This window comes from Cardiocondyla obscurior, linkage group LG09 (assembly GCF_019399895.1).
Source record: "Cardiocondyla obscurior isolate alpha-2009 linkage group LG09, Cobs3.1, whole genome shotgun sequence".
NCBI classification, from domain to species: Eukaryota; Metazoa; Arthropoda; class Insecta; order Hymenoptera; family Formicidae; genus Cardiocondyla; species Cardiocondyla obscurior.
Window position 1 is genome coordinate 4369146 of NC_091872.1, and position 25206 is coordinate 4394351.

Consider the following 25206-nt stretch of genomic DNA (forward strand, 5'->3'; position numbering starts at 1 on the left):
GATTTATAAAGCAAACTTTTAAGTATTACACAGAAAACTTAAAGCTAAGCTATCATTAAATTTTATTCTTTCCATTAACTTTTTTTTTGTTTAAATCTCAAAGCCCATTTTTAACATTTTTATGTTACAAAAAAAAATATGTACTTTAAATCCATTATATTATGAATCTGCTGCGTTTCGCTTTGGCAGCGATAATTAAAGCTTCCATAAAAAAATATTACATAAAGATTAATTTCCTTAATTGATATTTTCCTATTTTTAATTGGTCTTTTATAAATTCTACAGAATTATGTTAAAAGCGGGTTTTATTTTACCTAATAGAATTATAACTTGTAGCAATGTGCTGCGAATGGAGAAGTAATATTCACAGTTTACCGATGGTCTTGCGAAAATCCTTGGATTGAGTAATGTTTGCGGACAATTGAGGAAGAAATCCGCTCGAACGGGATCGAGCGGTATAAAGACGAATGGAAAAATCGGTCGTGCGTATTGTATAGGACTGTCCGTGGTTGTAGAATGCCATTTAAACCGACTTACCCGAGCCTTTTCAAAGGATAAAAGCTGAACGTATTGTCCGACAAATAAAGTCGCGACGACTTACCGCGACAGCTACTTTGAATCTTTGATCAACGCGCGAGCGATAATTTTATGTTAAAAGTTGAAATTCGCTGAAATCCCCATGCGATCTGAATGAAATAACATCTCGACTCGAGAAGAACTGTTGAAATCGACGTGATTTGAACGAGGTCAATTTTTGATGTCACAAACATATGAAAATGTTTCATATCGAAGGTACTCGTTGCGACAGTGATGCAAAAGTAAAAAAGTAGTACCGCTTTGAATGTGCAAAGCTTTATGTCGAAGCCTATAAATATATCGTCGCAAAGACCAGTCTCTTCCTCCTTCTCAATAAAGGGAAAAGAAAAGTTAAAATTATTACGAATAATTTTAATTTTTCCTTACAATAAGTTTCCATTAATGTGGTCATTGTTGCGCCGAGCATCTCATTCATTAACAGTAACAAAAGTAATTAAGAAGAGTGGAGGGCTTTTTGCGTCCACGGTGCAGAAAATTCAATTCGCTGAAACGATTTCGGTTTCGTCGACTTTAATTTTGCTAAATAGATTAGCGAATATAACTTGTTTCACGTGAATAAAATTTTTCCGAAGTCGCACAGTGAAATAAAAAGGCATTTAATAAATAAATACGATCTCTCTGTGAAGAATCTATTAGCACGTCGTTTCTCACGGCACTATTTTGCAAGTTAATCGAAATGTCTTCGTTCCACAATCGGTACGTGATGTGGATAAGAAAAAAATATATAGGGTGGATTGCCGCCCGAGAGAATTTAGCGAGTTGAATATTCGTCGCGCATGTAAATAACAAAAATATTGAAAATTAATATTTCCGCATAACTTCTTTCATCTACGCCGTTGGCTACGTTTTGCGAATTCGTGATGTATCAAACCGGGAATTCATCTCACAAAATCGAGATTCACATAGCCTAGTTTCGTAAACTTAATCTTAAAATGCAGAAACTGTGTACGAGTACTGCAAGTAATATTTGTCAATATCATTGGGAGAAACATTTGTTTCCGAGTATTCCGTTATGAAGCGTGACGTTGAAATAGAAGCACTATACGTATTCTTGTACAAAAGAAATCCCTAACGTCATTTCAAATAATAAAAAAAAAAAAACATTCAAAAATGAAAGGGGGGAAAAAACAGTCATATTATATTTTTCTAATAAATGGCTCGAATGTCAAATATAAAATAATACACGTATAAATTCTTTTTTTTTTTTTCTTAACACTTTAGAATATACATTTTTTTTTTTTTAATTCTATTTGTAGTATATTTTTAATTACAATGAAAGTTAAACGTTATACGTACCTATGTATGAGAAATAACTCGCGTGGAATATAAAACGTTTTACTCAAAATATTTAATTAGATACTAAAAGTAATATTATTTTGTAAAATAAAACTTTATTCATTTCGCGAGATTTAGATAAAAGTTTTAAATAAAGTGCTTAAGAATAATTATAGTTTAATATTTATAGTCGTATAAAAAATTACAGATGTTGATCTTTTTCAAACGTCACGCTTATTAATAAAATGGAATATTTTAATATAATAAAATTAAAAGTGATTTTCCTGATCGTTGATCTAAAGCGTTAATGTAACTTTTAATTATGATAAAACAAAAAAGAACAAAAAAAATTCGTATTTTTCAGTTTTACATAGTCGCAGCTGTATTTATAACACGCGGGGATGTGTGTTACAAATATAGTTCTAACTTTGTGTAAAATATATTCAGAAAGTATCATGCGTTGGAAAATTACGGAATATGAGTTACATATAACGTATTTAACACGTTTCCATAATTAACGCGTGCGTCTGATGTATTCTGAAAGGGAGTCTCCGGTTGCGAGCACGTCTAATTGTAAGGTATAATCAAGTCTGGTGTCGTATACAGGCCCAAACTTCATATTTACGCATTGACGTAAATCCGTTAAGCAACACGCTCATTAATCTACGATGAGCGCAAAGCAATGCTCGCAGTTAAAGATAAAAATTGAAAGGCCGAACCGCGGAAGTCTATTACAAACGAGGTGCGACGTGGTGCCCGTTTATAAAACTCATAAAGTGGAAAATGCGACAAATAAATGATACGCGCAACGGGGTGGCTTTATTAATTAAATAATCTGCAAAATAAAGCGAAACACAGAGAGCAAAAGTTTCTTGTGCAAATGAAAATGTTCATAGAACAGCAGAACCAGTTCTATTAAATTGAGTACACGTTTTGTTAATATCATTATATATTTCCAGTCTACTGTAGAACTATTTATTATATAAAATTATTTACTGCTCTCACCGTTAATAAATACAGCGTTATATAAAAAAAAAGAAACAAATCTTTGATTAAACGATTATTTAATTAAAATAAATCTTTTAACATCAGCTAACCGTAATTGTTCCGAGATAACGCACCTTATTTAGAACAATTTGCGTTGAATATCTTGAATACCTTGCACGCGCGATGGTCAGCAAAATTCTATTGGACGGGTGGTGCAGCGTACTCTCTCGAGGGGGTTGAAGTTAAGGGTTGGGTGCGTGGTAGATGGGCGCGTGGTCCGATAGCGAAGACTGGAGCGCTCCTCCGTCACTCGTTCACGGTTTGTCGAATGGAACACTTTTCACTCCGTTATGCTTTTCGCCCGGATATTATCCCCGAAAAATAAGCGGACTCGTTTTCGAAAATATCTTCGAAATTGGATGATCAAAATCAATTGGTGACCGCTGCCGGAAGTTAATAGCGATACGGTCGCGCGACGTTCGATTAAGCACGCTGATCACGTTGATCACATTAAGTTTCTGTGCCCGATAAGAGTGTAACATAGCGCGAAATCATAATCATCGAGCGAAGAAGACACGAGCCTCTTTGATCCAAGATTAAAAATCGACAATTTAATTGGTGATACTATACCGATGAGAAAAAATAAGTGAACTAATGAAACGTGTAAAGTATGGAATTTTCGGGCCGATATCTTGTGAAAATCGACGACAATATCACGGAACTCATGAATCTAAACGAATCCGAGTATTTGAAGTCGATTTGGGGACCGAAGCATTTACCGCTAAAGCAAGTCTTGCCGATCACCTTCGTCTATATCGCGATCTTCGTCACCGGGGTGTTCGGCAATGTGGTGACCTGCATCGTCATCAGGCGCAATCCCGTCATGCAAACCGCTACCAATTACTATTTATTCAACTTGGCAATATCCGACCTACTTCTACTGATTCTCGGTAAGTCAAAGCCAAAAACTATCCTCTCGATTGCGAATTTCTTTAATAGTTAAGCGATCAACGCAGTTCTCAAGACTTTTCCAATTCCTATTCTTTACGAATTTTTATATAACGCAAATAGGCATCTTATACATAATATCTTTATTATGTAACGTATAATTTGAATAAATAAATGTAATATTCAATTATGTAATATATCTGCGCGCAATGTAATTGACTTAAAAATCATCGCTAATTTGAGAAGTACAAAATTTTCTTATTTCTTAATATTTACTTACTTACTATTGTTTAAACGACATAATGTAATCTTAAAATAGTTTCCTTGGAGTTTAAGCGGCTTCCGGAAAATTATCTTCCTTCTCTGAAAATTTAGTGCAACCTGTGTCGGCTATATTAGTCCGAGATATTTTCTTGAATTATAGAAATTCTTTCTCTGTGAACATTTTCCCATTGCAGCATAGTTGTTAAGTACGCGGCATAGTTTCCTACAATGACCTCGATTTAGAAGGAAATCGCCACTTTACTTTACGTCTGATTTATTTCATCCTGCTCTCCTTAACGCCGCGCACGCAGCTAGAATAATATCTACGAAAGTGTAATTTGCTTGATATTTCGATCCGATACGCAGTTACGAACGTATCTAAGCTTTAAAGTTTTCCTATCCGAGTTTTCTTATTGCTTCCGTGAGGAATTTTCGTTGGAAAAGTTTGCGTGGCGATAGTAATTCGGCTTTATGTTTTATTAAGTGCGTTTCGTTGCTATTTTCAATTAGTTAGCCATAAGCTTTACACCTGGGCGTAATAATTATTTGCCCATCCAATTAGCAGTAATCGCATTAAGTGTTTATATTGGGCTTTCACAGTAGCGACTAACAAAGTGCGGAGAAAAACGCACGTACCGCCATGAATTGTTTATGGTCCACCTTGCAAAAATTACTTTACCGCAGCTCACCGGAGTTTAGAATCATTCGCTTTTATTTATCATCGCTTTGATCGAAATTATTACAATGAGCTTACCGTTGCTGACGATGATCAATTTAATCAACCGCACTAGGATTGCGAATCAAAACATCGCACCTTGTGTGGCTGAAGAATAGACGCATATATCGCTACACTCTAAAACAAAGTTACCGTAATCTAACTATTGTATTGTCTCTTCGCGCAAGCGATAATCATCGTAATGAATCTCACCACGTATGTGATAATGAAGGTATACGTGACACCGTCCTCTATTCATTACGCGTTAATTATTATACGACTGAGAGTTATGTGTTAAAAATTGATTTTGCTATCTCGGAGAATAGTAATATATATAAATTGTTTTTTTTTCTTTTTCTTTCTGAATTCAATGTGATCCTCTCTAGTAAATAGGCTATCTGTAATTTGCATCTCGTTGATGAACATGTGGGAAACAAGCCGCAGAAGTTTATTGCAAGTGACCATTGAGCGGTCGCTATTAGGGGACCGACGATAATCGTATTTCTTTATTATTGGTTTCTCCACAAAAATCTTCCGTTATAAGAATATTTCCCTCGTGTGTATTAACGGGAAAAAACATACGACACTTTTACCAAACGGTCTTGTATGTTTTCAAGCTCAATCGAGTCTCACCCTTACGCGACAGATAAATCGCACTCGCAATCTTTAGAAAGTCCATTCTTCCCCCCGATATAATTCTGATGTGCGATGTCTTCAACAGTTCATCATTCAAGATTACAAGTATCACCTGCTTGTAATGAATGAATTACCCGGATATTAATTTGCGTTATATTGAGTTTTGGTACGATGATATTTAGGTAATCATAATCCATTATTAATATGAAATAAATATTCATTAGAGAAAATACCATTTTCATCTTTGAAATCATTAATGTCTGAAATAAACTCGAATATGAGAATATTTTTATTTTAATGTTTAAAAAAAGAGACTATCTACATATATATATTTTTTTTTCTTATTTAAACATATTCCATTGTTTAAGTAATAATTTCCTGGTGATTACAAAATTAAGTCAATACCTAAGGCAAGATAATCTATTATTGCGGAAGTTAAAATCTCAAACATACTTAATCCGTGTAGATTACTCAACTTGCTTAGAAAATTGCAAAAAATATCCGAATATCGACTTTGTAATGTAAAAAAATCATAAATAAAAAATGACCTCCAGAAAAAGAACCATTTTTCATCCAAATATAAGAAGTTCATCTGTATGAACGCGTATGTGTCCCGAATATCTATGACCTGACGATAAATCCTAGTGATGATTCGCTTCACAATTCTCCGTAGAAACTATTTAAGATCGAATGCTTGAGACTACGCGTGTACTTTCTTCGCAGAAATAATACTTTCCAGTTGATTTGCTAAATAGCTCGTAAAAATCATTTGATTTTCAACTCTTAACTTAAGAGTCAATCAAAAAATTCTGCGTTTCGATATCTTCATCTAAATGAATCTTTATCGAATCCGGATATGTATTACGCCCTATATATTGCGTTTCGAAGTCTTCTTCGTCGATCACATATCAGATTGCCAAGAAAATACGAGAAGTCGTATCTAATAAGTCATTCTTCTCCCGTCGAGGAAAAAAACTTCAATTTTACGACAGAACGTTAATTTCGCACAACAGATTTCTCCGGTTACTACATTATGTTACATCTTACGTAATAAGAGAACGCTCAGAATTAAAGAAATTAATTAAAAATTTAATTAAGCGACGAACAAGGAAGATATTTATCGTACAGAAACACATACGAACAATAAAAAAGTTCAATAAATTGTTTCATCATTTCTTATTCAAATGAAAGAATATTTTCAAATAAAAGAAACATATATATAAAATGGAATTATTAATTAATTTCTCAAATGCAAATCTTCCGATCCACTCGTTAATGATGGAATAATAAGAACCTATTATCGAGCCTAGTGAAAGCCAATGTCTATGCGAGAACACGATCTATCGCGCGGTTTCAAGATTCGTCACGTACTCGATATTAACCGCGAGTTAATGGATTTTGTGATCTCCGAAGTCGGATAAAATAGACGACTCTGCCCGATGCGGCTAATGCAATTTTGCCTTCGATTAATTACAATTTGGTTTGTACCGGCCTTCAATAGCGCGAGGAAGTATCCCAAGTGATTGAACGTGAAACCCAATAAAACTAACACTTTCGCAAACGATGTGTATCAGACTTTATTACGTTATTTACCCACGTGTTATTTCTTTTTCGGTAGCGATAAATTTAATAGAATCCCTAGCTAGAGAATATATAAGTACACATAAAGTAAAGGTAAAGTGAAGTAAAGTAAAATAAATGCGAATCCTTAATAAAAAATAATGTGGGCGATACAAGTAAATATACCAGAAAACTTAGAAGATTCGTAGTAGTTTCAGGTATCGGAATTAATTAAAAAAGTTTTGGCGTGATATTACTAAAATTAAATATGTCACAAGTTTTTTTCTTTTCTTTTTTAATAAAAATTGATTTATGGAAATTTCATTGCAGCACAAATTGTAATACGGCAATGTGTAATGGTCTGCACTTTGTATTTAATTAATGATTGGTCTCGAGAGGACCTGTATAAATATATCATGGCAATATTGAATCTCTGATTCGCCTTGCTTCTGTATCTTCCCCTTTACGTGTGTTCGTTATGATTCGCCTACATTTATACCTGTGCTAGCTCTTAACAAAGAATCTAATATTACTCTGAAGCTTTGCCTTTACGTCGCCTGATACTTCTCTATTTGAAAATCACGAACGTTTCGTGTCCTTTGTATGTTAATAAAGATAATGATCCTCAAGAGAAACTGAGACAGCAAAATTTATTTTGTAGACTTTTGTAAGAAATTATTTCGTAGATCTTTAGCAGCTTCGCTTCTTTGTAAGAGAAATCTGCATATAATATTTATTATTTTTTTTTAAGGACTACCCAACGAATTAAGTGTATTTTGGCAACAATATCCATGGACTCTTGGAGTCGGTTTGTGCAAAATACGAGCGTACGTTTCAGAAATGTAAGTTTAGATTAAAAAGAAAAAAAAAAAGAAAGAAAGAACAAAATACTAACGATAGCAAAAATGAAAGCAAAAAAGCGAATTTAATAGCTTTTAATTGTAAACTTTATATAATAATTTGTAATACAATAAAATTAATTATTTATATTTATTAAAGATAAATTTATGAGACTAATAATCGCCAATTGTAAAATTACTTCATGGCTTTTGTTTTAAGGTCGTCTTACGTGTCGGTATTAACAATAGTGATATTCTCGTTGGAGAGATACTTAGCTATATGCCACCCCTTGCATTTGTATTCAATGAGCGGATTGAAACGACCTATAAGATTCATCTTAGGTGCTTGGCTGTTGGCCCTCATCTTTGCTCTACCATTCGCCGCTTACACTACCGTTAATTACATCGAATATCCTCCAAGTGAGTACCTTTTGTGTTATTAACTCGTGAGTACTTTTTGCGTTATTAACTCGCTCGTCTACTTATATTCAGTCGAGTGTTTGTAATCGGCGAACTAAGTATCGCAAATAAAAGTTTAAAAATTTTTTTATAAATTCATAAAAGGGCAAAGTTAATTTATTTATAAATATTTGTAAAATTTAATTCCTGGCAGCTAAAATATATGTAAAAAAAAAAAAATTATATCTACTTGACACGTAGTTTCTAAAAAGTATCGATTAATCGAGAGAAATTTGTGTTATATCTTAATTTTTATGAATAAAAAAATTCTTAAATATGCAGCGACGTGATAATAACGTGGTCGAATATTCAATGGCAAACCTACGTCGTGCATGACGACGATACACTGAGCGCAATTACGTCGCACAAAGAAGAGCTTTTCACGGGCATCATATATTGTTATAAACGTTCAGCGAAAAATGTGATTAAAATATTAGTATCATTAAAAAAGCAAACATATCCACGATTCTACTTTAATGATAGAGTCATTTATTTATGCAGCTGTGCAGCTATCCTTATGCTCAAAATGTCTTAGAATTGATCCCCAAAAAATTGTATATATGTACGAGATAATTATTTAAAATTTATATTTGCAGAATATTTATTGCATATAATGCTGCATCTTTCAAATTTTTACGACTCTGATTTGGAGATATTTGTATTACATTTAAGTGAATATTTACTTAACAATTATTTATGCATGTACTAAATTTATTTGCAAAACAAGTATTTCTCTATACTCGTGTATTGTCTATATAATCGCAAAATGTGTGAATTATAATTTCAAATTATATATAATTAATAAAACCCCGCTTAAAATATTTAAATACGTTGCACAGATAAGTGGTTATTCAATCGAGAATTAATTAGTCAGAACACGTTGTAATGCTTTTGTATTGATAGATTTAAAGCTTTTAATCCGACAACTGTAGTATGCAGCTGACGGATTATAATAAAATTCTGTTTGTAAGAGAATTATATTTCAATTTGTTGTACGTTAATAAAACCGGTGTATTTCTTAAAACGCATTGAATTAAGATCTTTTTAACAATTTATCGCTATTTGTAACAGATTTTCACCATTTGTGTAATAGAGTAATGAAAGTTTAGAAAAGAAGCACGTTTCCCGCATCTGTTTGCAGGATCCGGCCGCCTTTCCGAAGAATCGGCAATGTGTGCTATGCTGCTGCCTAACATGCCCAAGTTTCCGCTTTACGAGCTCAGTTGCCTTATCTTTTTCTTCATGCCGATGTTGTCCATAGCAGTGCTTTATGTGAGAATGGGTCTCCGAATACAAAATAACGGCCTCGGACGCACCATCGAGGGCTCCGTTCATGGAGAAACGAGACAGGCTCAATCACGAAAAGCCATCATCCGAATGCTCAGTAATTTTCAACTTTTTACAATCATACAACACCACGGTCATAGCAAAAAGCACATATTAACTCGCGCGACGCGCTTCGTCGCGTTTATTGCATTGCGCCGATATCGCATTTTATTTCGATCGTATTTCTTCTACACCCTCGAGACCATCAGAAATTATTTCGTATCTTTTATAAATCGCACACAATGGAATTTCATATCATTATTGATTTGCTTTTAGAAAGCTAGTCGGTCTCAAAGTAGCACAAATAAGCTATATTCCTCATAAAAAAAAAGTTATAACCTTTTTTTTTTTTTTTATTAAATATATGTCGTTCAAGATTTTACATCAGCTTCCCTTCAATTTTCAACGTATGATAAATTGCAAAGAGTCATATTACGAGCGCCGTTTTCAAAAAGCAGTTATTATGGAGGTGTCAAAATTCCATGCCGTAATCGCATGGTTTTCGTTTTCTCGCACGTGATTCATGCTGGCGAACGTTAAAGTTTTGCCACGTATTGACGTAAATCGGACAGTTTTCAATGGCACACCACGTTGCTGGCTCAAAATTAATTTATTCTCCATATCAATCTCACAAGATGTCTGGCAAAAAAGCTTTATATTTTCTGTTTCTTTCCTATAATTTTAATGCATACTTTATATTTGTTTATAAAGCACTTGTGCGTCTCTGTTCGGCTTTATAGCTCATGAAAATTTAAAGGTAAAGTTTAGAGGCGCTTATATCCATAAAAAATGTAGCCAGTGCAAATTAAAAAAAAACGATGCTTGCGCAACGCGAATAATTCTGTGACTCTGTTTTATTTATTCTCTGCAGATAGTATTATGTAACAACGCGAAATAAATATTCATTATTACGAGACTGTATTTTATATGATCAGACATCACAGAACGGAGTGGAGATTGATTAAATTTAAATTAAGAATAGCATTTTTAAAACATAAATAAGTAAGAAAGGCTAATAAACCGAGTTGAATGATGCAGCTAAACTTAGATTGAAATCTACAATAATTTCAAGCGTGCATGAGAAAAACACGGTTTAAAGTGTCTAATAGTTTAAATTTTCAATAATTGAAGTTTTGATTGAACTCTCGATTCGATTTAATCCCTTCTTTGAAGATATTTTTCATCATCTCGTTCGTAACTCGTCGTTCCTCAGTTATTCATTCGTTCTTTTTTCCTTTTACAAAGTGGTTCTCTTTAGAGTAATTAATTACAATGATACTTTCATGTAAAAAATGCTGATGGCTTCATTCTACAGGTGCGGTCGTGGTAACATTTTTTATCTGTTGGGCGCCCTTTCACGCTCAGCGGTTATTGTACGTGTATCAGGTGTCGGCTTTCAATGACATTAACGAATGGCTCTATCCGCTGGGTGGCTGCCTGTATTACTTCAGCACCACCGTCAATCCAATCTTGTACAACGTGATGAGCGTAAAATACAGGATGGCGTTTAAGAGAACACTGTGCTGCACGCCGACAAGTCCCACCGCCATAAAGGACGACCTCAGTAGTATGAAAGACAGCACGGTATGCGGATACGGGTCTAGAAGAGAATCTCAGATGATCCGTGTGAGAAGTATACACTATCAACGTAGCATCAAGTAAGCACACAAGCCTTAATTCGCCCCTACTAGGGCCGTTTGTCTCTGGCAAATCCTCCCTATCAGGAAAACGCGTGTCTAACCATGTCTTCGTTATTTTTTATTTCCAGATGCAACACGCCGCATGCAATTCTTCGTTCGCCGATAAAATTACATTACGTCGACGAGGATGACGATGCGGGTAATTGCAATGCAGAGAAGGTGCCGTGCGATTTTCTCCGTTCTCATTTACATCCGCAAAATACAAAATCCCCTTTTGTGGCGCATTCGAGCAACGGCAGGGCCAAACATCGATCGAGTGAGGAGACACGAGACGACATTTCGCCAATCGTGGCAACCGAAACGTGTATTTGATTCTTGGTTTCTTCCAAAGAGGGGAATAAATGTTACGGGGTGAAGATCGTATGGGCTACATGTACCCTTAGCGGAAAGTTATCGTATCATTCCCGTGTGCAAGACGAAATTGGCGTAGATACTACGCGTTATATTGTGCACGTAACCGAAATAAAGAATCAAGTTTTATGGAAAACTGTGTTTAAATAATGTAAATCGCACAAGCAAAAGTACGAAGTAAGTAAGTAAGATAATATATCGAATCAATAAAAGTTTAGCAATATCAATAAATTATATTAATTTATTACGATGTAAATGTCAGACTCCGTAATCTCCGACGAAGATTTTCCGAAATTAATCACGTCTTGTGCGCAGTTAAGTGTTTTAATACGAGGCACACATTACCATAAATAAATTTGTGCTAATAAAACAAATACATGAATGATTAAATCAAAGTTCGAAATCATTCATTAATCTCAAATAATTATGCCACGAATTTACTTAGCGTTGTTTTAATTTCCCGAAAGAATCTTTTAGAAAGCTGGTAACGTCACTACTGTGCAGTAACAAATTTTACGCTCAGGGTACAGCGCATTAAAAAGCGCATTAAGAGTTACAGAGTCTTCTAAAGAGAATATCCTGCGCTCGTTGTTTTTTGCATTATTTCCGTCTATTTAATTAAAGCTCGTTTAATTATGCACTCTCTTTAATTATCATTCTCAGTGAATAAAATGTTATTTACTAAAAATCTAAAATAAAAATTTGTGCTTATTATATTATTGTAATAATGCCTTTCTCCGCATGTGCAGTCTACTGTGATTCCAAAAAAAAAAAAAAAAAGAAGAAGAAAGAAAAGTAAAACGACGGTAAAAATATTCTGCGCCGTTCTAATTAGGTAGCATTAAATGCGTTAATGTTAACTACGTCATAAATACTCGAACTTATTTGTAAATAAAATCGCTACCTGATGGAGTTGATGAGATACAAACATAATAAAACTACTCGAAACCCTGGCAGTCCTTGTCGTTAATTAGACCAAATTATTCGGCGCGTTGCATCCGCCCCAAACGATTTAATTGCGCGATTATTAATTCACGCGGAATCGAAGTGCTATGGCAGCTAACTTCGTTCCTCGTTAATTTACAAAACTCTAAATAACTTCCAGACCATCACCGACTGTCAGAAAGGATGGCGTGCCATCGATCACTAACGTCGCCTCTAATTAAGATCTCGTCAGCGTTCAATGGTATCGTTAACGCTCGCCCTCGCAAAAAACGCTCCAACGAGTCGAAAGCGAGAAGCATATCATGCTAGTAAATCATGTAGAAAAAAAAAACATAGAATATATTAATAAAAACGTTTTTACCTTAATAAATTTTCAAGTAGAAAAACAATTCTTTATCTTCACTTTGCTCGTGTCTGCTAATAAATGGAAATCTTGATAAGGGTTAAAGCTGATTCTGTTACGTACAAATATACGTGATGTGTGTCTGTGTAAATTATAAATTTTCCATGGGATTGCCTGAAATGTAGACAGATCATTAAAGTTTGCAGTTGGTAACTTATCGCCCAAGGTAAAAGGCTAGCTTAATTATATTTTGCTTTGTTTTAACTTATTTTATAAATAATATTTACCCAATTAATTGTCAAACTGCACCACTGAACTCCTCTTCGATAATGTCTGACCGACATATTGTCGATTCGTACTACTAGGTTAATTTGAAAGCCAAGGAGGTGACGCCTGGTAGCGGATGTTGTTGAAACTAAAACCTCTGACCATCATGGATACATACTACTGCAGCGAGGATGCTGGAATTCTATAAAAGATGTTTTTCTTAGATACACGAAGTGTACCACATACCGCAATTATATAGTTAAAGAATGAAATAAATAATACTTACGTCTAAAGGAAGATGTAGATAATTTTGTCCAAAAATAACTGTACATAATCGTTATCTCCTTCCTTTTTTTTCTCTTAAGCTATGCACAAACATATTTTTATATATCGGCTTTCTCTTTTTCCCTCCTTTCTCTTTTATCGCTTTTTTCTCTTCCTCTCGACCTGCTTCTATAGCGCAGCATCCGCTGACGATTGCGCAAACTCTACATCTGCAGCATCACTCGGAAGGGATGATCTGTCGCTCAGTATCGGGAACTCGTATGATGTGAGTACAGCGTCTGCAATTGCAGATATGAAATAAGGTGATCTTGTTATAGATTTAAAATTGTGAAGCGAGAAAATTCCGATTGCAGAAATTACTACCAACGTCGAATGGGATAAACGCAAAGGGCCGCGTCGTTTCGCATCTCAGGTCAAAAAGAAGCCGCGGAGCGTTCGATTTGCACCACCGATGGCAGATCACGACAATATTTACGACGACGAGGTAATTAATTAAACTTGCAGTTAAACATTACGCTGAGCTTCTTATCAACTCTTATTAATTTTAAAGAATCAATTATTTGTTTTTCAAAGACAACGTGCTTCATGCGCTGAACAATCATAAACTCTATTTATGTTATTTATTAATAAATATTATTAATTAATCTTAACGTGGCATAAAGGTAAGTAAATGCGGTTATTAAATGTGCCCAAAAAAAAAAAATTAGTTAAATCCTACGTAAGTTTCCTTATTTTTCAACACTGTCATTTAATTATTTCACATTCTATGATTTTGATATATAATACAGTTTTAGTTATAAACGAGAAATTAGACGTCTATCAAAAATAAAAAACTAAAGCTTATCAAAGTCTATTTTTAAGAGTGTAACATATATTTATACGCATTTTCTCTCCAACACATTGACGCACGTAGTGCAGCATATCGCTTCCCTCCCTATTGATTTTAGTTACAGCAGCTGACTAGCTACTCTTACCATGAAAGCACCTGCAATGCTCTTGTATTCTACACATTATATTGATTAATATCGCAGCATCAGCGACTTTCACGCTTTTTTCAAGTATCAAAAAGCAAAAAGATGCAATCAGCGTATTTCCAGAGATCCAATTTCAATGACCTATATCGCGATTTTCGTTAATTTTATTTCTTAACATTCTATTATTAAATTTATTAAAACACATAAAAATAAATTTAATTCATAAAATTCACAAAGACAAATGCATCTTTTGTAATTTAATGGATGCTGAATTTTAATATCTTCTTATACTATTGACTCAATCACTTTTGACATTAGCGTTAGTAAAGACCTTTGTGATAGGAGCTAGTTTCAACGAATCCAAATCAAAGGAATTGGCGTGGGATTTTAATAGCGCTGCTCGTGATCGTCGCGGTCCTAGCTCTTATTGTTACATCTGTAGCTTTGCTCACACCGCCTGATGATGGTCCCAGAATACGAGGAACGCGATTACACCTCTCTGAGGTGAGTTATTTACAGTTTCCCAATTAACATTTTTACGTATAGTGAAACATCTATATTCCAGTTCCAGAAAAATTTACATCTTATGTAAAACGATTGAGATAGCGAGTTTTTTCTAAACAGAAGCTATTTAAAAAAATTAATCTTATAACACTTTTTTTTTTATAATTACAAAAGTAGAATTTATTCAACAAGTTTTCTATCTTTCAGGTGCTCTCTGGCGAGTTATCTCCCTTATTATTCAATGGATCCTGGGCGAGTAATCGTCATATTTGTTATCGAGACATTTGGGGTGGTATTTCTTTGTTAAACGTCTCGAGTATCGAATCGCACAGTTTAATGCCAAATGAGACATTCGTAAGTCTTTTTATTTAAAATTTGTCGTAGACGTTATTAAAAAAAAAATTAAAAAAATTATTAATTAACTTTTTTTTTTACAGAGGAGATTGAACCCAGCAAAATTCTCTCTATCACCGGATCACAAGTTCTTGCTTCTTGCTCAAAATGTGAAGAAACTATTTCGTTACTCGTATTTAGCGCAATATGTTGTTTACGATCTCAATACGCGGTCAGTAAAATTTACAAAGCACCAGTAACATATACATATATTGATTCCTTACCTTGGTATTAATATGAACGTTTTTCCGGACGGCTTCGCAGAGAGTGCATAGCGTTGACCCCTCACCCTGAGAAAGACAACCATCCGTATCTTCTACTGGCGCAGTGGACTCCACGTGGGCACGGACTTGTCATGGTGCAGGACTATGATATTTATTACAGGACAGGTCCTATAAGCAATACTGCATATCGGGTAACGACAACTGCAGTGCCTGGTATATTGTCCAACGGCGTACCAGATTGGCTGTACGAAGGTAAAAAAATTTAGTTAATCTTCATGTGGTTCAATCAGTGGCATTTAATTAAGATAACAATTAAATAAAATTTCAAATATTTGTTTCAAATTTGCCTCAATGTATAACGAAGCATAAATAAAAGTATAAAATAAATTAACTGTTGCTCATTTTCGTCTGATTATTATTTGCAGAGGAAATATTGCACAATAGAGAAGCAATTTGGATGTCACCGGACGGTCATTTAATGCTTTATGCGTCGTTCAATGATTCTTTTGTGGAAGAAATGCATATTTCATGGTTCGGAGAGGGAAACAAAGCTTTATACCCCGACATACGATCTCTACGGTATCCTAAGGTATATTAAAAATATATATTTAACAATTAGAAAAATACGTTTAAAAGTTATTGCACAATTCAACAAAAAAATATATTTTTTAAATATTATTTATATTCCCTAACAAGATAAAAAAAAAACACAACATTATTTAAAAAGTTTTGTGTTTTATTTGCTAGCCAGGAACGCCAAATCCTACTATAAAGCTGCACGTTGCTGATTTAGTTGACCCGAAGAACATTCGTCAAAAACAAGTAAAACCACCGTCAATCATCGAGAATACGTGAGTTTAATAATCTTTTTCAACGTATAAAACATTTATGCTGTGTATTAAAAAATTTTTTAATAAAATTAGTTTTTTTCTAAGTCTTCGTACCTATTATATATTATTTATATACCGTTTTCATGTCAGGGAGCATTATTTCTCGACTGCTTCCTGGATATCTCAAACAGAAGTCTGTATAACATGGTTAAATCGTGCTCAGAATTTCTCAGTAATCACCATATGCAAAAGTCCAATGTGGCATTGCCAGGTTCGTAAGTGCCACGTTCTTTCATTTGATATTTAAAATATATGAAAAGTACATTCAATTAATATTTGTTCTATTTTAGGAAATTCAAAAGATATCGGGTGAGAGTGGGTGGGTGGACACTCCGCCGGAAGCTCCTCTATTTTCAACAAACGGCAGCAGTTATATCGCAATAAGTCCCGTGAAAGATGGACCCGCGGGATACTTTAAGCATATAGTTTGGACGAACGTGCTCCGTAAACAAGTAGTGCCTTTGACACATGGAAAATTCGAAGTCGTTAGAATTTTAGTGTGGGACCAAATAAATAATACTATGTGAGCGAATAAATTTATTAAATTAACGTTTGCAATTTAATATCGTGAAATATAATTTGCATTTTAAAACCAGATATTTTATCGGTATTCCATTTACGAGACCGGGCCAGAGACATCTTTATCGCGTGAGTTCTACTCTTCCTCAAATGGGATCATCTTTACATCCTGCTGTGTGCCTCACGTGCACCGTATCATCCGATATGACAAACAACGACGAAAATGAACATCGGACTAGCTCTTCAAGTTGGCAAGGTGGTCTCATTAATAGAAATGAATGGCACGATCAGCATGAAATTCATATCGATAACAAGGAACATCGTCCAGCGAAGGAAGTTTCAAAAAAAGACAGATTAAAAAACAAAAACGTTTTAAGTAAGTTTCAACTCATTTCTCTTGTCTCGTTTTATCTTTGTTTAAAGTTTGCCACAATATTATTTAACAAATAAAGAATATTGTAGCAAATAAGCATGCTATTCATACATTAATGTTATATATATTTTTTATTACTTGATCCCATGTGTTCTGTGTTTTTAGAAACCGGAGATCCACCTTGCCAATATCACAATGCGATTTTCCCGTCCGCGGACTTTGAATATTTCATTCTCGAGTGCCTTGGACCTGGTATACCTACCGTGGCCCTTTACAAAATGGAAATGTCTCTACCGCGGCTCGTTACAACATTGCAGAACAACACGTTGCTGCGCGTACGGTTTTTTTTATCATAAACTTTTCACTGAATTCTTTTTATTATAAATAACATCTGATTTGTTTTTTCAATCTCAATCTTGCAAAATATATACTGTGCATGCTCATGTGAATGTTTATTGCAGGAGAGAATAGGGAGCATCGCATTACCGCAGGTGAAAACGTTTCCTGTACAAATAAGTGGCGGTTACAATGCCCAGGTAAGATTACATTTACCGCCTGGGCTACGAGAAGATGAGATTACACGTTACCCGTTGGTTGTACAAGTGTAAGTCTGTCAAAAGTTATATATAAATATAACCAGCACTAAATTTAAGTATTTCACAAGTAAGTTTGAACTAGTTGCCGTAGTATTTTCACGTTCATGTAATGCGATTGAACATAGAAACGAATATTACAACTTATTTTTACAGGCACGGTGCTCCCGGATCGCAATTAGTCACCGATATATTTAAAGTGGATTGGAACACATATCTGGCTAGCCGAAGGAACGTTATTGTCGCACAGATCGATGGCAGAGGAAGTGGTGGACAAGGTTATAAATTGCTGCACGAAGTTTATTACAGACTAGGATCTGTAGAAGTAGCTGATCAACTCGAAGTTACGGAGTGAGTAAATTATTTGAGATAAATATAGAGTTGAAAATTATGTACGCCAACAGATCTAAAGTTGTATGAAACTTAATCCCTCCGCCGATTATAATTGTTCAGGTACTTACGAGACTCGCTGCATTTTGTGGATAAACGAAGGGTTGCTGTATGGGGATGGAGTTACGGCGGTTTCGTCGCTGCCCTCGTTTTGGCTCACCCAGAGCAAAAGGTATTCCAGTGTGGAATAAGCGTCGCACCTATCGTCTCCTGGGAGCTTTACGGTATTGTGAATCGCTAGACCGTTGTATTCTTGATAGTGTAGCCAACTTGTTTTTTTTTTTTTTTTTTCAAACACTTATTCTTCACATTCTTCGTAAAAAGTCTATCAAGAAAACGAAATAATTTATTTATTCGATAATTAATTTGACATACTTGTTGACGCAGATTCTGCATATGCCGAGAGGTATATGGGGTTACCTAATGTGACATCTAATTACAAAGGCTACGCTGAATCGAACGTTTATGACAAAGTAAAGTACCTGCGTGATAAGATGTTTTATTTAATTCACGGGACTGCGGACGACAACGTTCAGTTCCAACAATCCATGGCGCTTACTCGTCATCTTGCTAAAGAAGGCATACTCTTTCGACAACAGGTATTGCGACGTTTTCTCGTATAAATATAACTGTAACTGAAAATCACATATTCGTTAATTGATTTATTTAGGTTTATCCGGACGTAAGCCACACTTTGGCAGGTGTTAAGGGACATCTGTACCTCTCCATGGAACAGTTCTTGGAGGACTGCTTTCAAAAACAAGTACCTGCTGACACGAAAGCCGGCCTCGGTAGTGGCGGCTCTGGTGGCTTGTATTCATATTAACACATAGAAATGACGTGATACGTTGCGTAAAGATATCTACAAAATGTTTAAAATTATATTTAAAAAAAAAAAAAAGAAAAAAACGAAAAAAATTGTGAAAATCTAAACTTCTCCAAATTGTGTTCCGTCTAATAGAATACTTATAAAAGATACATGCATGACCCATCATTTTGTACTCCGACATTCGAAATAATAAAATAGAATGAAGTGTGTATGTACAATCATCACATGAGTGCGCTTACACCGGTTAAAAAAGGCACGTATCGATCATCCACAATCAAATAAATTCTCTATGAAATATGCAGATTATTTATTTCAAGATGTCTTAACGTATTAAGTAAAATTGATACGACGAAATTCTGTCGCCGAAGTAGCTAAAGAAAAACAATATTATATAATGACAATCTTATCACATTTACATGTACACGCATGTACACATACACATATAAATATATTTCTTAAAACATACAACAATATCATTGATCATTAAATTTTAATATAAAAAAATAGTAACTTACATTCTAAATTTCAAAAGAAATTTTTATTATACATTGTTGTGTGTATGTGTGAGTGTGTGCGCGCGTGTGTGTGTGCACATGTGTAGTGTACATAGTGATTTATTTAACTTTTTTGATTCTTTAATTTCAAGTAACAATTTTATCGTAAAACACATAATAATCTTGTAATAATTAAATTTTTATAGTAAGAGAAACTTATATTTTTAACAATTCTTCATAAGCATATATGACTTAACTATTGAGCATGTAACAAAAAAAAAAAAAGAACACATGATTAGCCGTGGAATCGTTTTCATCGTGTACATATCAATCGCGCGTAGAAATGTAAATTTTCACATTTAACCCTTCTGTCAATGCATAGTTTTTCATCTTGTGATATATGACACGTGATATATTAATGCTCATCCAAAAGATTACATGCTAGCCATAGAGAATAATTATAATAATGCAACAATACAATAATATTAAATTAAAAATTTCGCAAGAGTTTATATCAATAATCAATAAGCAAGTGCGTCTTCAGACTCGAATATGACCTGAATTAATCACAATGCAGAAGTATTGCGTCTACATGTAATATTCTCTTATTAAATTAGATGTTTGACCGTTGATGGCACTTCTCGAGTTTTTAAAGAAATTATTACAAATAGGCATTTGATCAGAAATCAGAAATAGACTTAATGTACTTTTTGTTGGAGCACCTGCCCAGGTGGAGTAGCATATGATTCTTTAGGTTGGTCGGTTTACTAAAACCGCGACTGCAAATGTGACATCTGAATGGCCACAATCCGTTGTGCACGTACATATGACTCTTCAAATCACCTGGCGTCGGAAATGATTTTGAACATTGTGAACATTTGTGTGGTTTCTCCTGAAAAAGGATAACGAATATTTTATAATAAATGTAGACGAGTTAATTAAAATACAATCTAACTTCTATATGTAGAAAGAATATGTGGGGACTATCTCTTTTTTTTTTTGTTCCTACTTATTCATCAATTTCCATTCTCATTTCAGTAGTCGGAGAATTATCTATTAAGAAACTCAATGAAAAATATGTACTTTTAAGAATTGTACGGATTTAACGGCAAGGTTTATTTTAAAAAATATGGTTCAACCGCACTCTCGGCGTATCCAGTGGCAATTATTCACGGAGGCAGGAAGGCCATTTAGCAAATAACCTTGCTAAACTAAAACCGGTGTGTATACGCGGCTCGTTAAGGCCGCCTGCAACGCGTCACCTCTTCTCTCTCCTACCCGACGAGTGCGTGTGCGTGCACACGATATACCTTCTCTCGTTTACACGCGTAATCTCGGATGCACCTGCCGGTAGGTATGGGACGCTACGTGCACGAACACGTGTGCGTGAATTCTCGCTCTTAAGAGACTTGGTCAGCGTTTGTAGTTGTATAACAGCAAGTTATAAAATAGAATAATTACATAGATATTAAAAAAAAAGACTAGCCGTGAATTTAAATTAATTTAAGCTTGAAAAACTTGTCAAGTAGCTTTAAAAATATATTTTTATAATTAAATATATTTATATATTTTTTCAGAAGTTTGCAAGATAAATAAGAAGGTAAAATTCGGAAGAATTTCGCAGCGAGAAGAAGAATGGGAGACCAAAGAAGCCAAAGACGGCGAGGCGGAAAGGGAAAATCAGAGCAAAATAAATCGCACGGAAGGAGCAGCGGGATGACTGCAGAACGTGTGTAAGAGAGCAGCAGGAGGAAAGGAGTCGGGAGGGTGAGTAACGTGGCGAGAAGCCTCCGGCTCCGTACGTTCTCTGTCTCTCTAATTGGATCGCATTCCATGCGGTAGCAAGTAATGGGCCAATTACAGTAGCTGATGGCACAGACCAACCTATATGGCTACCGAGATATCATTACTTCGGGTGGGATTAGAGAAACTCATACAGAGTTTCCGCTGCGATAAGTAAAAACTTTGCATCCGTGGCTCTCCTCATACATACACGCTCTTTCTTCTTCAATCGTCTTCCACGATCACTCGATTTATTTCTTTTTTCTTTATCAGACACTCTAATTCTACCAGGCTTACGCGAAAGGCAAAGAGATTAAAAACGTGTAGTAAGGATTCATTGAAGTCTGTAAAATGTTATGACAATTAATTGATTTAAGGTACGTAATTTAATTGTTAACAGGTGTGTTAGTCCACGTGATATCAAATATAAAAAAGCATTTGTTATAATAAAGGCACGCAACAAGTATTGTGCCGACCGCTCACCTTAATATGAGTCATCCGGTGGTAGTAGAGATTCGATGAAGCTGTAAACTTCTTTCCACAGACTAAGCACTGGTGAGGTTTTTCGCCACTGTGGATGCGCTTGTGCGTGTTCAACGAGCTCGAAGTTGAGAAACCCTTGTTGCACACCATGCAGACATGCGGTTTTTCCCCTTCAATTTAATATCGATTTTGACTTACCACCGCTAATTTTTCACGTTTTATAATTTCTGACGCAATTTATATTATCACAAACTTAATATTAGTTGCAGTGTAATCGACATAACTTTAAGCATAATAAAAAAAAATTTATCTAATTTATAAAGACAAAAATATTATATCCAGGCACATAAAAATAACGTTTTTTTTCATGGATTTGGTTTCATACCTGTATGAGTCCTCATATGTCGTTTTAAGAGTGACGGTCGATCGAAAGATTTACCACAGACTTCACAGGGTAATAGAACTCTCTCCCCTCTTTTAATTGTCGTCAAGATACTGCAATCGAGATGATCACCGACCAACGATAGCGTCGATGACGAGGATTCCTCGGACGTCGATTCGTATTCATCCAACTCGTAGTAAGAATGTGACATCGGCGGCAAAGAGTGATGAGCGAGTAGCGTCATTGATAAGTCTAGCGGGGATTCTGTGTGATATAAAAATCAAGTAAAAACTGTTTAAATGTGGAAATAATGATTTTAATTATTGTTTTATACAAACGTTTTATTAAAAAATATATAAATAATTTATATAAATATAAATTTTTATATATATTTAAATAAGATTAATCAAATAAGAAAAAATCAAAGAAAAATATTTTGCAACAATTCTATATTTTATCTTCTCGTCAATCGGCCGCTATTGTGGCCGTTTAGCAGTAATCGTCATGCAATCGAAGAAGGAACAACAGAATCGTCGAAAACGATCTGAAATGCAAATACGCGGGCGGCATTTTTGTCGGGCGGATCACAAAAGATTCGCGATTTCCGATTCAAATGTAAGGATTGCCACCATTCCCGCTCACACAAACCGAAGATAAAGGACAGTACAATGGTTGTGGATTAGCTAGACCCTTAGTAACAACGTCGAATATTCTTTGTGAATTTTAAAATAGAAGAGCGTAGAATGAAATTATGTATAAAACAATATCGTTATGTTTGTTGAACAACTTAACAATTCATTGCAAAATTAAATTTCGTAATGTGTTTTTATTAAAAAAAAAAAACTTTTTATACGTTTTGGTCTTATTTCCATCTTATTATCAATTTTCATTAATAATATATATATATATATATATGTTTACGTCTTTTACTTACCGTCTAAAATAGAATCGATCGTGCACCTGTAGATCGCCGATCTAGAACACACGTCGTGCGAAATGATAACAAAATCCTGCTGCGTTGCTGGCAGGAACCAAGCCACCAGTTCTGTGTCCGGCTGAACGTTTTTTATCACCTCAAAAATAGGTTCACCTAAGGAAATAAAAAAATTAGAGACAAAAATTACATCAACAACATCCTACATTAAAAAAAATGTACTTTGTTTTAGACTTACCCTTTACCTTTGTACCAATTAGATTAACTTGTTGATCGTACGATTGAACGATACGAAGAAATCTTATCCAATTGCACTGACGTTTGTTGAGATTATAATTAGAAAAGAAGACTTCATCATAGCACCCGTATTCGCGCCTGATCTGAAAACATATCGATACATATATTAATGATTTATAAAATCTCAAAGTTAATAATTATTTCGTGGAAAATTTAATAGCTACGTTTATAAATAATTTCATGATTATACTTACATCATTGTCATCGAGAAGAGAATATAAATCAATCTTGTCGAACCTAATTGATCCTTGAAACGGATAAATCAGAGTACCCGAAGGAATAAATACATTTGACCACACTGAGATTCTTACATCCAACGCACTCGAATCATTCTTGAAGAGACTTTTACAGGATGACTGTTCATTGGTCAGAACCAAGGAAAATTCTTTGGGTATCAATACGCAAGTTTCCATAACAGAGACTCACGTGGAAATATTTTTTTTAAATTACCACTATTCTAAAAACTTATCATACACTGTAACTTGCACTCTGCGAATAATTATTTTATATATATCCGTAATACCGAGCTAGATTCAATTGGATAAAATCGAGACACATTTATTATGATCAAATAGAGCATTAAATTTTTAGATAGTGTCAGGTATCAAACATAAAGTCCATCATTGATAAATTTCAATTTTACGTATTGGATAAAGCCGTACGTTCTTTAAAAACAATCTGTTTAATCTTCAAACTTTATTGCACCACGATAATAATTCGTTAATCACGCGTTAATTTACGTATTTATAGCGTATCGTGTTTTAAAGTGCGAAATAACACATATACGTATATGAGAATTGCGAACAAACGGAGAGACAGAATTGCTCGTTGTGCAAGGTGCAAGGCCCTCAGCCGACTGGATGGGATTAACCGACTGATCTTGACCTTGCGACGGGTTACCAGCATTTGCTACCGAATGGTTAGCCCTTCCCCTGCTGAAACTACCTATTCCTACTCGCCATACTGAGCTCTCGCCGAGCTGTCTTTTTCATCGGCGTAGTCGAGAAATAGCCTTAGGGACATCCGACCGGGCACGACTGGATTTCTCCACTCTTCAGCAGCTACTCGCTGTCATGTGATCAAGTTAACAACATCTCCAATTGAATAAGATATGAGAAATTTACAACAGCTTTATAAACATAAAGATTAGAAAGAAATGTGCGAGGAAAACTTGTTTCCTCATGTAGTAATGTCCTAATTCTTAATTCAAGCATCTGATGTATCTATAAATAAACGTAACATCCATGAAAAGAAATATAATTTATCCAAGTAAACTCTACGCCAATGCGATATTCACCCCACTACATGTTGGCGTGAGGGCAACTCGAGTGTGGAGCGAGTGCCGGTCTTTTCAGGCTGGCACAAGGAAGCCGGCCGGTAATCCTCCTCGTCTTCTTCGTCATCTTCGTCGTTGTCGTCATCGTTGTCTTCTTCGCTCTGCTTCCACCATCCGCGACGACGCTTTAAAGAACCCACGTGGGTGCCCGCGCACCTGTCGCTTTCTATTCTCTTTCTCTCTCCCTCTGCTTACCTCCCCTTCCTCCCCTTCTCCTTCTTTTTCTCTTTCGTTCCTTCTATTCTCCTCTTTCTTTCTCTCCGTCTCTTCCTTTCTCTCTTTTGCTTTACTCTTTCTTTCTATTTTTCTTCT

At 34.9% G+C, this 25206-nt stretch overlaps 3 protein-coding genes and 1 long non-coding RNA gene across 5 annotated transcripts; 2 read left to right on the forward strand and 2 right to left on the reverse strand.

Annotated features, from left to right (window-relative positions):
* Positions 1–1658: 1658 nt before the first annotated feature.
* On the forward strand, positions 1659–13027 carry LOC139105544 (neuropeptides capa receptor-like). Its single transcript, XM_070661720.1, has 6 exons — positions 1659–3809; positions 7734–7824; positions 8042–8241; positions 9422–9664; positions 10922–11264; positions 11375–13027. Exons 1-6 carry the CDS (start codon positions 3530–3532, stop codon positions 11616–11618), a joined length of 1401 nt encoding a protein of 466 aa, XP_070517821.1. The 5' UTR covers positions 1659–3529; the 3' UTR covers positions 11619–13027.
* LOC139105553 (uncharacterized) lies at positions 12969–15706 on the reverse strand. The gene is made up of 4 exons (XR_011546215.1): positions 15593–15706; positions 13499–13775; positions 13233–13414; positions 12969–13119 (listed from the first exon to the last, which is right to left on the reverse strand). It is a non-coding gene; the product is annotated as an uncharacterized lncRNA (long non-coding RNA).
* Dpp10 (Dipeptidyl peptidase 10) lies at positions 13744–20653 on the forward strand. Of its 2 annotated transcripts, XM_070661705.1 has the most exons (17): positions 13744–13762; positions 13851–13981; positions 14814–14975; positions 15183–15329; positions 15413–15540; positions 15633–15844; positions 16018–16181; positions 16340–16443; positions 16573–16693; positions 16773–17005; positions 17079–17377; positions 17540–17709; positions 17836–17978; positions 18124–18318; positions 18421–18581; positions 18745–18956; positions 19028–20653. In XM_070661705.1, the coding sequence occupies exons 2-17, from the start codon at positions 13949–13951 to the stop codon at positions 19181–19183; spliced, it is 2640 nt and encodes an 879-aa protein (XP_070517806.1). In that variant the 5' UTR covers positions 13744–13762; positions 13851–13948; the 3' UTR covers positions 19184–20653. The 2 variants fall into 2 exon arrangements, with proteins under 2 accessions (XP_070517806.1, XP_070517807.1); XM_070661706.1 differs by lacking the exon at positions 13744–13762 and having other exon boundaries at positions 13857–13981; positions 14817–14975.
* LOC139105547 (zinc finger protein 664) lies at positions 20360–24763 on the reverse strand. Its single transcript, XM_070661723.1, has 6 exons — positions 23753–24763; positions 23500–23641; positions 23262–23417; positions 22331–22591; positions 21946–22115; positions 20360–20572 (listed from the first exon to the last, which is right to left on the reverse strand). The coding sequence occupies exons 1-6, from the start codon at positions 23969–23971 to the stop codon at positions 20360–20362; spliced, it is 1161 nt and encodes a 386-aa protein (XP_070517824.1). The 5' UTR covers positions 23972–24763.
* Between the last annotated feature and the right edge of the window lie 443 nt (positions 24764–25206).

Coding starts and splice junctions, on each gene's coding strand:
- LOC139105544 (XM_070661720.1), top strand. CDS start 3,530: ATGGAATTTTCGGGCCGATATCTTGTGAAAATCGACGACAATATCACG. Junction 8,242..9,421: donor TTACATCGAATATCCTCCAA/GTGAGTACCTTT, acceptor ATCTGTTTGCAG/GATCCGGCCGCCTTTCCGAA. Junction 9,665..10,921: donor AGCCATCATCCGAATGCTCA/GTAATTTTCAAC, acceptor TTCATTCTACAG/GTGCGGTCGTGGTAACATTT.
- Dpp10 (XM_070661705.1), top strand. CDS start 13,949: ATGGCAGATCACGACAATATTTACGACGACGAG. Junction 16,182..16,339: donor GATCTCTACGGTATCCTAAG/GTATATTAAAAA, acceptor TTTATTTGCTAG/CCAGGAACGCCAAATCCTAC. Junction 18,582..18,744: donor CGTCTCCTGGGAGCTTTACG/GTATTGTGAATC, acceptor TTGTTGACGCAG/ATTCTGCATATGCCGAGAGG.
- LOC139105547 (XM_070661723.1), bottom strand. CDS start 23,971: ATGGAAACTTGCGTATTGATACCCAAAGAATTTTCCTTGGTTCTGACC. Junction 22,592..23,261: donor GATCGATTCTATTTTAGACG/GTAAGTAAAAGA, acceptor TATATCACACAG/AATCCCCGCTAGACTTATCA. Junction 20,573..21,945: donor ACCGGATGACTCATATTAAG/GTGAGCGGTCGG, acceptor ATCCTTTTTCAG/GAGAAACCACACAAATGTTC.